General features: G+C 34.4%; 1 protein-coding gene across 7 annotated transcripts in view; it reads right to left on the bottom strand.

The window, feature by feature from the left end:
- The window catches only part of LOC128248347 (uncharacterized), a 36,864-nt gene extending 22,825 nt beyond the window's left edge, over positions 1–14,039 (bottom strand). For 4 of the 7 annotated variants that reach the window (XM_089355022.1, XM_089355024.1, XM_089355025.1 and 1 more), the window contains exons 1-4: positions 13,962–14,039; positions 3,412–3,441; positions 2,058–2,078; positions 695–724 (exon numbers count right to left, since the gene is read on the bottom strand). In XM_089355022.1, coding sequence (XP_089211148.1) covers positions 695–724; positions 2,058–2,078; positions 3,412–3,441; positions 13,962–14,007 — 127 coding nt within the window. In that variant the 5' untranslated portion in view covers positions 14,008–14,039. The remainder of the gene's footprint in view (positions 1–694; positions 725–2,057; positions 2,079–3,411; positions 3,442–13,961) is intronic. The other 3 variants (XM_089355023.1, XM_089355027.1, XM_089355026.1) reach the window with 1 other exon arrangement.
- Positions 14,040–14,439: the final 400 nt, after the last annotated feature.

Raw genomic sequence — 14,439 nt, 5'->3', positions numbered from 1 at the left:
ACTTCTTACACAATTTCAGTTCTCGCTCTACTTAATTATCGTAAATCTATTATTATTATTAGCCTTCAATTCCATTCGTTACACTGACCAATTCCGAACCTGAGAAAGCATATCCACGTGAGGAATAAATATATATTAGAGGCAATGTATGTGATGCGCGTAATCTTCTATAGCTCGGAGCTTTTCCAAAGTTCAATCAATGATTTACAATAAATTATACATCAATGTTTTAGCATGGCAACATATAACAATCTTTAAAATGACTTTCAAATATGTATCAATATATAGCTACATACATCAATACTTATTGTTTTACTCCTCTTTCTGATATTTATAACATGTTAAAACATAAATATTTTCGTATTTCATAATAGGTCGTAATAAAAATATAAATTGCTGCAAATATGGGCACAGGTCCAGCAATTCTCTGGGCGTCTGTTCAATCGTTTACATGAAACCAAATAGTTGAGTGCGACTTTATTTTACCGCCTGCGACAGGAGGTAATGAAATGATAATCTAGGCGGCATTTCAACATATACCGAATGGAGATAGACGACGAGCTGATTAGGAATTTGTTATACCTGTTAAAGATTCTGTCATGTTGTTACCCCAAGAAATTATGATTCAACCGTTGAATATTATAATTATAAATTTTTTTCAGTAATAACATAATTATGTACGAGCATCAATTACCTTTTTTAGCTGTAGTATTAGTGGTTCCAACTAAAAATATATAAAATACGTATTATTATACAAAGAAAATCTAATTACAAAGTCATTTTCCATAACAGATGTTATGAATATACAGTATATCATTTTTATGTTTACTCTAACAATACTTCCAATAGTATGTGATCGTTTCATTTCATACGAATTCATATAATATCATTGGCATGGACAACTATGTAGCTGTAATTCATAGCTTTAATGTTGTCAAACAATGGTATGATTCGTTCACCTGCTTCATATTCCCCAAAACCATGCATAACTATAACTATTTGCTTTTCAATTATGATGCAATACAGTAAAACTAGGTTTCCTAAATGCAATCTATAAACACTTAAGTTTCAATATTCTTTTGAAATTTGCAACAATGTGCAAAATATGCATTTACGTGCGTGTAATTTTATAAATTCTTAAATTCATACTTTGTAACTTTGTAATTTTCATTATTATCTCCTCTCTTGAAAATGATTTCACTGATGATTACAATCAGAGTTCTTGATGAAATCTATCATTCACAACCTGGATGAGATTTCTTAACTTAAAACCTTTCTAGAAAATTATATATTTCACGGCATTCACATGACCGTAAATACTTTATTATCAGCATTTCAATCAATTATTCAACGTAGGCTTTTTACTTCTTACACAATTTCAGTTCTCGCTCTACTTAATTATCGTAAATCTATTATTATTATTAGCCTTCAATTCCATTCGTTACACTGACCAATTCCAAACCTGAGAAAGCATATCCACGTGAGGAATAAATATATATTAGAGGCAATGTATGTGATGCGCGTAATCTTCTATAGCTCGGAGCTTTTCCAAAGTTCAATCAATGATTTACAATAAATTATACATCAATGTTTTAGCATGGCAACATATAACAATCTTTAAAATGACTTTCAAATATGTATCAATATATAGCAACATACATCAATACTTATTGTTTTACTCCTCTTTCTGATATTTATAACATGTTAAAACATAAATATTTTCGTATTTCATAATAGGTCGTAATAAAAATATAAATTGCTGCAAATATGGGCACAGGTCCAGCAATTCTCTGGGCGTCTGTTCAATCGTTTACATGAAACCAAATAGGTGAGTGCGACTTTATTTTACCGCCTGCGACAGGAGGTAATGAAATGATAATCTAGGCGGCATTTCAACATATACCGAATGGAGATAGACGACGAGCTGATTAGGAATTTGTTATACCTGTTAAAGATTCTGTCATGTTGTTACCCCAAGAAATTATGATTCAACCGTTGAATATTATAATTATAAATTTTTTTCAGTAATAACATAATTATGTACGAGCATCAATTACCTTTTGTAGCTGTAGTATTACCTAAAAATATATAAAATACGTATTATTATACAAAGAAAATCTAATTACAAAGTCATTTTCCATAACAGATCTTATGAATATACAGTATATCATTTTTATGTTTACTCTAACAATACTTCCAATAGTATGTGATCGTTTCATTTCATACGAATTCATATAATATCATTGGCATGGACAACTATGTAGCTGTAATTCATAGCTTTAATGTTGTCAAACAATGGTATGATTCGTTCACCTGCTTCATATTCCCCAAAACCATGCATAACTATAACTATTTGCTTTTCAATTATGATGCAATACAGTAAAACTAGGTTTCCTAAATGCAATCTATAAACACTTAAGTTTCAATATTCTTTTGAAATTTGCAACAATGTGCAAAATATGCATTTACGTGCGTGTAATTTTATAAATTCTTAAATTCATACTTTGTAACTTTGTAATTTTCATTATTATCTCCTCTCTTGAAAATGATTTCACTGATGATTACAATCAGAGTTCTTGATGAAATCTATCATTCACAACCTGGATGAGATTTCTTGACTTAAAACCTTTCTAGAAAATTATATATTTCACGGCATTCACATGACCGTAAATACTTTATTATCAGCATTTCAATCAATTATTCAACGTAGGCTTTTTACTTCTTACACAATTTCAGTTCTCGCTCTACTTAATTATCGTAAATCTATTATTATTATTAGCCTTCAATTCCATTCGTTACACTGACCAATTCCGAACCTGAGAAAGCATATCCACGTGAGGAATAAATATATATTAGAGGCAATGTATGTGATGCGCGTAATCTTCTATAGCTCGGAGCTTTTCCAAAGTTCAATCAATGATTTACAATAAATTATACATCAATGTTTTAGCATGGCAACATATAACAATCTTTAAAATGACTTTCAAATATGTATCAATATATAGCAACATACATCAATACTTATTGTTTTACTCCTCTTTCTGATATTTATAACATGTTAAAACATAAATATTTTCGTATTTCATAATAGGTCGTAATAAAAATATAAATTGCTGCAAATATGGGCACAGGTCCAGCAATTCTCTGGGCGTCTGTTCAATCGTTTACATGAAACCAAATAGTTGAGTGCGACTTTATTTTACCGCCTGCGACAGGAGGTAATGAAATGATAATCTAGGCGGCATTTCAACATATACCGAATGGAGATAGACGACGAGCTGATTAGGAATTTGTTATACCTGTTAAAGATTCTGTCATGTTGTTACCCCAAGAAATTATGATTCAACCGTTGAATATTATAATTATAAATTTTTTTCAGTAATAACATAATTATGTACGAGCATCAATTACCTTTTGTAGCTGTAGTATTAGTGGTTATACCTAAAAATATATAAAATACGTATTATTATACAAAGAAAATCTAATTACAAAGTCATTTTCCATAACAGATGTTATGAATATACAGTATATCATTTTTATGTTTACTCTAACAATACTTCCAATAGTATGTGATCGTTTCATTTCATACGAATTCATATAATATCATTGGCATGGACAACTATGTAGCTGTAATTCATAGCTTTAATGTTGTCAAACAATGGTATGATTCGTTCACCTGCTTCATATTCCCCAAAACCATGCATAACTATAACTATTTGCTTTTCAATTATGATGCAATACAGTAAAACTAGGTTTCCTAAATGCAATCTATAAACACTTAAGTTTCAATATTCTTTTGAAATTTGCAACAATGTGCAAAATATGCATTTACGTGCGTGTAATTTTATAAATTCTTAAATTCATACTTTGTAACTTTGTAATTTTCATTATTATCTCCTCTCTTGAAAATGATTTCATGATGATTACAGTAAGATTATACATCAATGTTTTAGCAAAGCCACATATAATATTTTTTAAAACGATTTTCAAATATGTATCAATATATAGCAACATATATAAATACTTATTGCTTGACACCTCTTTATGATATTTATAACATGTCAAACATAAATATTTTCGAATTTTATACTAGTTCGTAATGAAAATATGAACTGCTGCAAATATGGGCACAGGTCCAGCAATTTCCTAGGGGATCTATTCAATCAATTACGTATTTATAATATTTAAAACATTTCAAAACAAATGTTTTCGTATTTTTATAATAGCTCGTAAGGAAAATATGAATTGCTTCAAATATGGGCACAGGTCCAACAATTTTGTGGAAGATCCTGTTCAGTCGTTTAAATTAGCCCATATATTTAAGTGTGACTATATTTTACCGCCTGGGACAGGAGTTAATGCAATGATAATCTCAGCGGCATACTGAAAAGAGGCAGATAACGAGTCTATCAGCATTTTGTTCGGCGCGTTAAATATTCCGTCAAGTAGTTACCTAAATAAACTATCAATAAAACTATGAAGAGTTTAATTATAAATTTCTTTGAATATTAACGTATTTATATAAGAACATCATTTGCCTTTTATTTGGTTTGAGGTTGCACAAAAAATATATATAATACATATTATTATACAAAGAAAATCTGATTGCAAAGACATATTTCGTAATAGATATTATAATATAGAATATATCATTTTATGTTTACTATAATAATACCTTCAATGGCATACTATCATTTCATTCAATACGAATTCATACAATATCATTGTCATGGACGACTATATCTGAAGATGAGAAAATATGTAATTCCCAATGAAAATCGTTTTAATGAACGAGTGATTTTATAAGCATTATTTCCATGGCAATGTCTTAGCTATGATAATGTTAGTCACCTCATCTTAGAAATGTAGTTTCCAATGAAAATCGTTCTAATGTACGCTTGTTTCTATAAGCACTACGGAATGTTTATTATTGTTATTTTATATACAATAAATTTTGTTAGTTATTGTAATTATATATTTCGGTTTTTATGAAAGACACGACATCCAGTTTTATCATGAAGTTTTCTCAGTTATTTACCATATAAAACAAGGCAGATGGGTATTGGAACATACCAGTAACACAAACATCCAGTTTAATTTATACACAATTATCATTTAATGTCTTTATCAGATATATCTTGGGATTCCTTGTCAGATTGGGTGCTATTCATCATAGAGAAGCTATTAATAATGCAAGATTAGAGCTCAAAGTTACAGCGCATACTGTGAAGCATAGTTTTAATGTTGTCACAGAATGGTATGATTTGTTCAACTGCTTCATATTCCCCAAACCCATGTGAACAATATATTTTGAAGCTATGGCTGCAGGAGCTGTGCTTAGTTGTTTACAGTCGCTAACCAAGGATCAGTATTAAGGAATGAGAGTCAGCTGTTAAGGTACGCGTATATGTATATTATTCATATTATTATATGATTGAACGCCACGCATCCATTTCCAAGTAAGTTTTATGGTAATAATCCTGATGCGACACTATTCTTTCACTATCTCTATTTCTCTCTCTTTCACTTTCTATATTATTTTTTATCTCCCATTCTTTCTCTCTTATTCTTTCTCCAATTCTTCTCCTCCTCCTTCACCGTTCTCTATCTGTCCTTCTCTCCGCCTCACTCTTCCTCCTTGACTCTATCGATCCTCACACTGACCAGCGGCCATCTTTCTTCTCCTAACTCGAATTTCTTTCTTCTCATTAAGCTACAGGGATAGCATGCATTTGTGTCTGTCTTCGGACAAAGCTTGTTTCTCCAGCGTTCATCACTTCACCTCCTTATGACTTAACAGCCCTTACTGTTTGTTTTCACTGTCGTGTTTTTGTTACTAACTTTGACCCTCCACAAATCCCAAATTTTATTTAATTTGCTTTGCGGGAGCAACTGTTTTGATGAAGACGCATCTTGTCCTAATGCTCGAAATGCGAAGTAGATAAAGCAGTGGACAACTGATGAAGGGATTGTTCTTTATGTTGTCTGTCTTGTTTTTCTATTTGTTTCATTCGTTGTTCGCAAAAATGTTCGTTTTCCATGTTTTTGTATTTCATGTTCTCGTATCTCATGTTGTTTACGTTTTGTGACGTCCTGTACCCACATATGCATGTGCATATACACATATATGTAAGTATGTACATTTATGTATATATGCATATATATATTATTTATATTATAATATGATTAAACGCCACGCATCCATTTCCAAGTTCAATCTATAGTTACCTTGATACTTTGGTGAATGGAGTTAGCTATGTACTGGATGATGTTCATCGCATTTCTCTCCGTTTCCTCGGTACTGTCATATGGGGTTGCCCTAACTAGAATATTGATATCATCTACATACCTACAATAAATTGATACTGTTATAGATTTTTCGTCCAAGGATTGTCTGAATTTTCTGTTCCCACCGGGTCATGAAAAGGCCGGCCAATCCTCCAGTCACATCCTTGAACCTGCATATATATTTTCTTGTCAAATTTTACTATGTGGTTTTCAAGGTAGTTTTCAAGCGAGCACCTATACCATGTGCAGGTATTCTTTTCACCTAATTGTTGTTCTCTGAGTCCTGAGAAGATATGGTCAAGCCACCTCAGCGCTCTGTGGTGCTCTTTTTTTGCTGCCGAGGTGATGATTAGTGATCTTCCCCGTTCAGATGTAGTGGGGCAGAATATACAGTGTCCCGAAATTAAGGCCCCTGAAGTTTCAGGCTTTAAGAGTTATCAATAAATGTGATAAGCTATGAAAATTATACATCATTATAAAAAATTCGTGTTTCTTCTTTGTGTTTCAGACTAAATAAATTCAAACTTTGGAGTGTATCTGGTTCCGTCGAACTTTGAAGTTTATCTTGTTCCGTCGAACTTTGGAGTGTATCTGGCTCGTAAATCGACTTCAAAATCCAGTCAGTTATGGTTTAGGCAACGGTTACAAGCGCTGAAAGGTCTCACTTTGTTTTTGTGCCCTCGTGTGTTAAAATTAACAACTAGCTATACATTAGTGATATTCTGGAAGCTGAACAGCTTCCATGGGCGAATGTGCACTTTCAAGACGCACCTTGGCGCCTCCAACAAGACTCGGCACCATCTCACAGCTTCAAACAGTCACAACAACACTATTCCGCCATTTATAGGCAAGAATGCATGGCCCTCAAGAAGCCCCGATCTCAATCCGTTGGATTTTTCTGCTCGGTTCATTTTGAAGATGAGGGTCTCGAGTACTCCTCATACTTCGCTCGACACTGCGCCAGGAATGGATTTCGATTCTGCAAGAACAGCTGCTTGCCATATGTGAAGCATTTGCACTTAGACTTAAGGCTGTGATTTGAAACAGAGGTAGTATATCGAATAAATGTGGTATTGTCATAATTGTGTTTCCTTTATGATTATACTGCAATGCTAGATGTGAAATATAACAATATTTTACTTTGACAAAATTTTTAAAATGTTGGTTGCCTTAATTTTGGGTCACCCTATGCTTGAGTTTGACCCCAAAGTCTCAGGCAGAGAAACACAGCCTCTGTAATGGGCTAAGAAGAAAGATATTGAAAGGGTTCCAAGCTGCAACGAAAGGGCTTTGACAAACAAAAACAAAACAAATGGATCAATGTTTAACCAAATTAATCAAACAATCGATTAGTTAGTTGGATATGCAACCAATTGACTAATAATAAATTGAACTAGTGAAATTGAACTAGTGTGTTAATAATATTGGCATAATGACACTCCCTACATACAACAATACATACACACACTTACACACACACACACAAGCACACACACACACACACACACACACACACACACACACACACACACACACACACATACATATATATATATATATATATATATATATATATATATATATATATATATATATGTATATATATATATATATATATATATATACGCACACATACATTCAAACATATAAATCAAGACCTTGGAGGACGTAGGCGTGGCTGAAACAAGGGACACTATGGAGTGGGTACAGGAGCTTCGGCATAGCGAAGCAGTTCCTTAACAAGGAGAATGCCAGAAGGTCGCTGTTCAGTCCTCTCCTCAACGTTTCGGGTTGGCGAAGACAGAACTTGAGGATGGCGCGAGTGGCAGGCGCGAGGATCGGTGAACAAAGGATAAGAACTTTCGGGACACCTGCACCTTGAAGAATAATAATCATACGTTCGAGACGTAAACCGCAAGCCCTCTCCATCGTACCTCCGATTTGGATGAGTTAATCCCGAAGCCGATCCTCGTCAGAAAGCAAACCACTGATCGGGGATCGTGACAGACACTCTCTACGGGTCCGCTTAGCCCGTCGCATTGTCCAGGTGCCAGACGTTGAAAGGAGCCGCCATGCTTCGAGCAATGCCGCCACTCTGCGACTGGTAAACTAGCGGGTAGGCAGCGGTGGCACCAGAAATTTGTGACTATTCTCAACTATCGCTAATTATAGAACAGTCAGCCATCATTCATTAACGAGTATGACTTGATAATGTTTCCTTATTGTTGCTTATTGCTTTAGATGCCCAGAGAGTCGCAAGTTAAAATTGACAACTTTTCATTACCCGAAACCTTGGTCCAGTTAAACATCCAGGATGTAACAACTGGAAGGAAAAAGGGCTGCATCAACACCTAGCTAGCGATCATAACAACTGAGCCCATCAACAGATACGTAATTTGAATTGTCTTACTCAAGAATACGACACAATGCGCTGTATGGTCTACCCTTGACCTTGTAATCATGAACAGAACATCCTAAGCACTATATGACGCGCCGACACCGCTAACTATAACCTGTTACAAACAATGTCCCCATGAAAAATATCTTCACATATTCAGATGTCAGCATACTTTCTCTTTCCTTCTCTCTCTCTCTCTCTCTCTCTCTTTCACCCTCTCTCTCTCTCTCCCTCTCTCTCTCCCTCTCCTTTCTTTCTGTTTATCTCTCTTTAATAAATTCCTATGCGTACGATGAGAGCTGAAAATGTGTGGTTTGATTATGAAGGTGTGATGCTACAGCTGTGAAGTCTTGCTTGCATTAATTTCAACCCTTCTTGTTAATAACTATTTTGTTTCTTTCTTTCCAGGTAAAATTAACACCCGACTGTTCAAAGAAGACTCTAACTGGTAGTGACTTCTCAACTAATAGTATTTTTCTTGAAAATAGACAAAATTTGGAATCGTCAAGAAGTATATGGACTGCATGATGGTCTATATTGAAATATAAACCTCGTTTGGTCACATTCCATGACAGTATTTTGGTCAGGCTACGAAATTTTCTGCCGACCTTCGTTAACATATACCTTAAATATATAGTCGCTGATTTTGTTTTCTCATTTTTATGTTTCAAAAACAGGAGAATACAAATTCAAGTTCTTATTCCTCCTCACTCTTCAAACATTTTCCTCATACAGCTTCTTTTATATGTAGCTTTTGCATTTTCATCCTGATACATAAATGCATACATACGTACATACATACGTCCATACATACATACGGCGCCATCAACATCGGACGTGAAAATGTAGAGGACCGTTTAAAAAGTTCGTTCTGAACGCCTTCCCCTAGAAAAATACCGACTTCTCCAGCCTAAATCGGTAACCGGTTTATTTCTCCAATAATTAATAAGAGAAACACCTTTTACTCACCAATGTAGCGTTATCCTGAACAGATTCTAAAATATACATCTACACCACCTGGAATCTCTCTAACATGATTATGGTTGAAACTAATACCAACACAAATGAAACTAACAACGTTACCACCGATGAAAACAGATCTACTTCACCTGTAAATTATTTAAGAAGACGTAAGTACTCTTTTCGTTTTACTTCGGTGCTATGAAAAATCCCGAGACGACCCTTCAATCGGATACATGAAGCGGTTAAAACAATATTGGGATGAAGCTCATCCTAACTTCGATACCTTCACGGCGAAACAACTCCGACAACAAGTATCTTTAGTAAAAAAAACAAATCAACTTATCCTCGATCCTCCCAAAAAACTGAGAATGGGCCAAAATCTGCCAGAAGCGGTGTAAAAAATAATGTAAATAAACCATACCGCTATCGCTAAATTCGAGTGTGTCTCCAAATGTAGCTGACTCAGTAGCGAAAACTACGGAATACATTCAACTCAAAAACATTTTAAAATCACAATTCGCAAAAAAAATTTTGAAACTTTCTCAAAGCTTTCGTTAAGCAACAGACCATTCCCAACAAGAGTGAGAAAAAATCCAACCGATCTAATGTTTAAAGTTATCAACGATGTCGCTGGAGAGCACATGGAATCATGTGAAGTTAATTACTGGAATATAATTACTCTTACATGCACAGCCGCTATTACTCTTAAAGAACACCTAGGAGAAATCTAGAGTGAACAAAGTAACGAAATTACTAAAGGGAAACAACCTAGATGGAAAACAAAACTTGAAGAAAACATCAACTTGCGCCGCCATATAGGATGGCTAACTACAACAATAAAATGTAAGGAAAAAAGTGAGTTTACAGCTCAGCAACTCCACCTTAGACAAAAATTACTGAAACTTTATAGCAAATCTTCACGACGTGCTCTTGAGGGAAAGCTAATCACTTTAAAATATGAACTCAGGACGATGAGCGAGAAATTCCGTTATCGCATGCAAACTTTTGAACGAGCCAGTATCAAATCGCAAGTTTGCTTCCAACCCACAAGCATTATACGGAGAGATGAGGAAAGAAAACATTACCATTAAGAAAGCTCCCTCCCAAGAAGATCTACAATCATTCTGGTCAAAAATTTGACGAAAAGAGGGATTTCTACCTGAATGCATTATGGTTAAATACAATTGAGAGAGAATACTGTACTAACACTAACAGTAATACACACAAAATTGATGCAGAAACCTTCGCTATAGTAGTAGGCAAACTGAAAAATGGGAAGGCACCTGGATTATAGTGGATATTGGTTCAAGAAGCTGATATTCTATAGAAACCACTTGATATGTATGTTCAAAAGGACTGATATACCAAATTGTCTTGCTACAGCAAAGACAAATCTGGTTGCCAAAAATGAAAACACCGAAATGGCAGTAAACTACAGGCCCTTTGCTGACCTAAGCATTATGTACAAACTGTACACTAGTTGTCTCAACCAATTCCTCCAGGAACATGGTGAGTCGAACAACATCGTGACTGATAAACAGGCTAGTGTAAAGAAGGGAGTGTGGAGATGTGCCGAACAACTTTTAATAAACAAAACTGTACTATCTGAAGTAAGAAAACAGCGTAGAAACCTTGGGACAGTGTGACTTGACTATAAGAAGGCATTCGTCTTTATCCCTCATTCATGGCTGTTGAAATGCCTACATCTTTGTGTGGCAAAAGTACCTACCACCCTAATCGCTGCTACAGAGAGACTCACAAAGACATGGACAGCAATTCTCACCCTTCCAACTGAGAACTGTATTAGATGGGCCTTAGAATGATGTATGATATCATTCATGCAGCACCTGCTGAAGAACAACAGTAAATATATATATATATATATATATATATATATATATATATATATATATATATATATATATATATATATATATATATATATATGTATATATATATATATATATATATATATATATATATATATATATATATATATATATATATATATATATATATATATATATATATATATAAAGGCATTTCAAAGGGAATGGTATCACTAGGCAGCACCTGCTGAACATCAGCAATAAAAATAAGGAATATTCCAGGGAGATAGTATTTCTGTACTTCTTTTCATTTTGGCACAGAATCCATTATCGTTCCTACAGCAGAAAACAAATGGTTACATGCTAGGATATTTAACTGCTATAAATATCAATGTAACTCATAATTTCTTTGTAGACAACCTCAAGATTTATGCTAGAAGTGTTAACAATGCCAAAAAACAACTGAAATTAATAACATTTTCAGTTGATATAAGCATGGAATTTTACCAAAAGAAATGTTCATATTTGGTTATAGAACGAGGAAAGTCAATCGCCCAAACCCAAAACTTATGCATCAACGGTCAAGCTATCTCCCCCATTCCACACAAAGAATATTACAAGTACCTAGGCATATTTGAAAATGTATCATACAAAAGCACTGTGAATAAAGATAGGGTGACCCAAGAATATTACGCCAGAGAATATGGCAGTCAGAACTCTACTCTTACAACAAAACAATATCCCACAATACATTTCCATTACCAGTGCAGATCCCAACATTTGGGATACTTGATTGGCCTGTAGAGGAAATCTACTCCATAGATATCAAAATCCGCAAAATCCTGACAGCAACTGGGAAATTCCACAGAAACAGTGATGTTGACAAGCTCTACTTAAGAAGAAATAAAGGTGATAGAGGCCTGAGATCAGTGGAAATGGGCCTTCGGATGCCGTATGGTATCATTCAGGCAGCACCTGCTGAACAACAGCAGTAAAAATAAATATATAAATGCAGTGCTGAAAAGTGAAGTGAGCAATATTGCACAAGTTGGCAGTGAGCTCCTCAAGATGCACTCGATTCTTGATGATACAGCCCCAAAACAGCTGGGCTCCCTTACCTCAGAGAAGACCTAGATGGAAAGAACTCAGTATACAAAAAAGAGACTATACATGGATATGTTGCCCGGAAGCTTGAAGAAGACAGTAGAATTGACTCGAAGCGCAGCCTCTCTTTGAAACAAAACCACTACATCACATCACACTTTGAAGGCTATGCGTTTGCAGTCCAGGAACAGGAGATTGATACAAAGTATCTATTGAACAAGAGAGATAATGATGCTCTTGTAACCCCAAGGACCAACCGTATGTGTAGGCTATGTCATGTTTCTGTAGAAGACATTACGCATGTGATTAGCAGCTATCCTAAAATGTCATCACGGTACTACCTCCCTATGCGGCATGATGTTGTCGCAAAAACAATTTACAATACCAACCGCAAAAAAAGACTGTCCTGAAATAAACTTAGAAAATCCCTCTGTCAAATGTAAATATAACAGGCCAGATATTGTTGTTTGGGACAGAGGGGCAATGGTATGTACCATCATAGAGGTCAGCTGCCCTGCAGATATAAATATCTCTCTGAAAATCAAAGAAAAAGATATATATAGACAACTGCTTCAAAACCTTTAGCTTCTATATCCATAGTCATACCAATAATAATTGGAGCACTAAGTTTTGTTAGCAAATGCTTAAAGGAGAATCTGAATAAACAGGGATTTTCAGAAATAGACCGGCTAATTCGTACATTACAAGTGCAACCTGTGACTGGAAGAGTAAAAATATGCAAGACTTTTCTCAAGTTTTAAATGTGAATTTATCTGTGTTAACTACATCCTAAATATGGAGTCTTGTATCATTGTCAGAAACCGGCTACCTCCTCAATGGAAGATTTATGATAGTTAAAAAATATAAGAGACATACATACATGCATACATGCATACGTAGATACATACATACATACATACATGCATGCATGCATACATACATACATACATACATACATACATACATACATACATACATACATACATACATTCTCAATATGGAAAGCACTTATTAGCACTCAAGCGATTTGAATTTACACTCCGAAATTTTTATCAGGGACGGAGACCGCGAAGTAATGAGTGGCTATGAGAGAAATTCAGGTGATCAAATAAGGATACAATGATATATGTATGCATGTATTTATGTATGTACGTACATATATACATACATGTATATGCTAAACTGATAACACGATCTCTCTTTCTCTATCTCTCTATCTCTCTCTCTCTCTCCCTATATATATATATATATATATATATATATATATATTTATATAAATATATGCATGTATGTATGTATGTATGTATGTATCCATATTTGTAATAGAAAGTGTTAGTTTAGTAAAATAGTAAAAACATATTATATCACACGATACTCACCTGAAACTATGGCCACAACGACGATGAGAAGATATATAGTCTTCATGATGTTTACTTAAGAAAGTCAACGATCACAATAAAGTGGAGACTAAATTTTTTCTTTTATATATGTGTTCAGTGTTATCAAAGTGTTGATATTGATATAACTAAGATTATTGCTATTGGTTACATAAGTTCTTCTATACTAAATACTTTCCGGGGGATTCAGAATTAATTATAGACAAACAAATTAAAATAAATACTAATTCCATTGCTAATGCTACAACAACTACAACAACTATTAATACTACTACTAATAATAATAATAATACTTTCTACTATAGGCACAAGGCCTGAAATTTTGGGGGAGAGGGCAGTCGATTAGATCGACCCCAATATGTAACAGATACTTAATTTATCAACCCCGAAAGGATGAAAGGCAAAGTCGACCTCAGCGGAATTTGAACTCAGAATGTAGCGGCAGACAAAATACCGCTAA

Source organism: Octopus bimaculoides, chromosome 7 (assembly GCF_046866305.1).
Source record: "Octopus bimaculoides isolate indiv1 chromosome 7, ASM4686630v1, whole genome shotgun sequence".
NCBI classification, from domain to species: domain Eukaryota; kingdom Metazoa; phylum Mollusca; class Cephalopoda; order Octopoda; family Octopodidae; genus Octopus; species Octopus bimaculoides.
The sequence above is the reverse complement of the archived record's forward strand: the minus strand, read 5'-3'. Positions and strand labels throughout refer to the sequence as shown.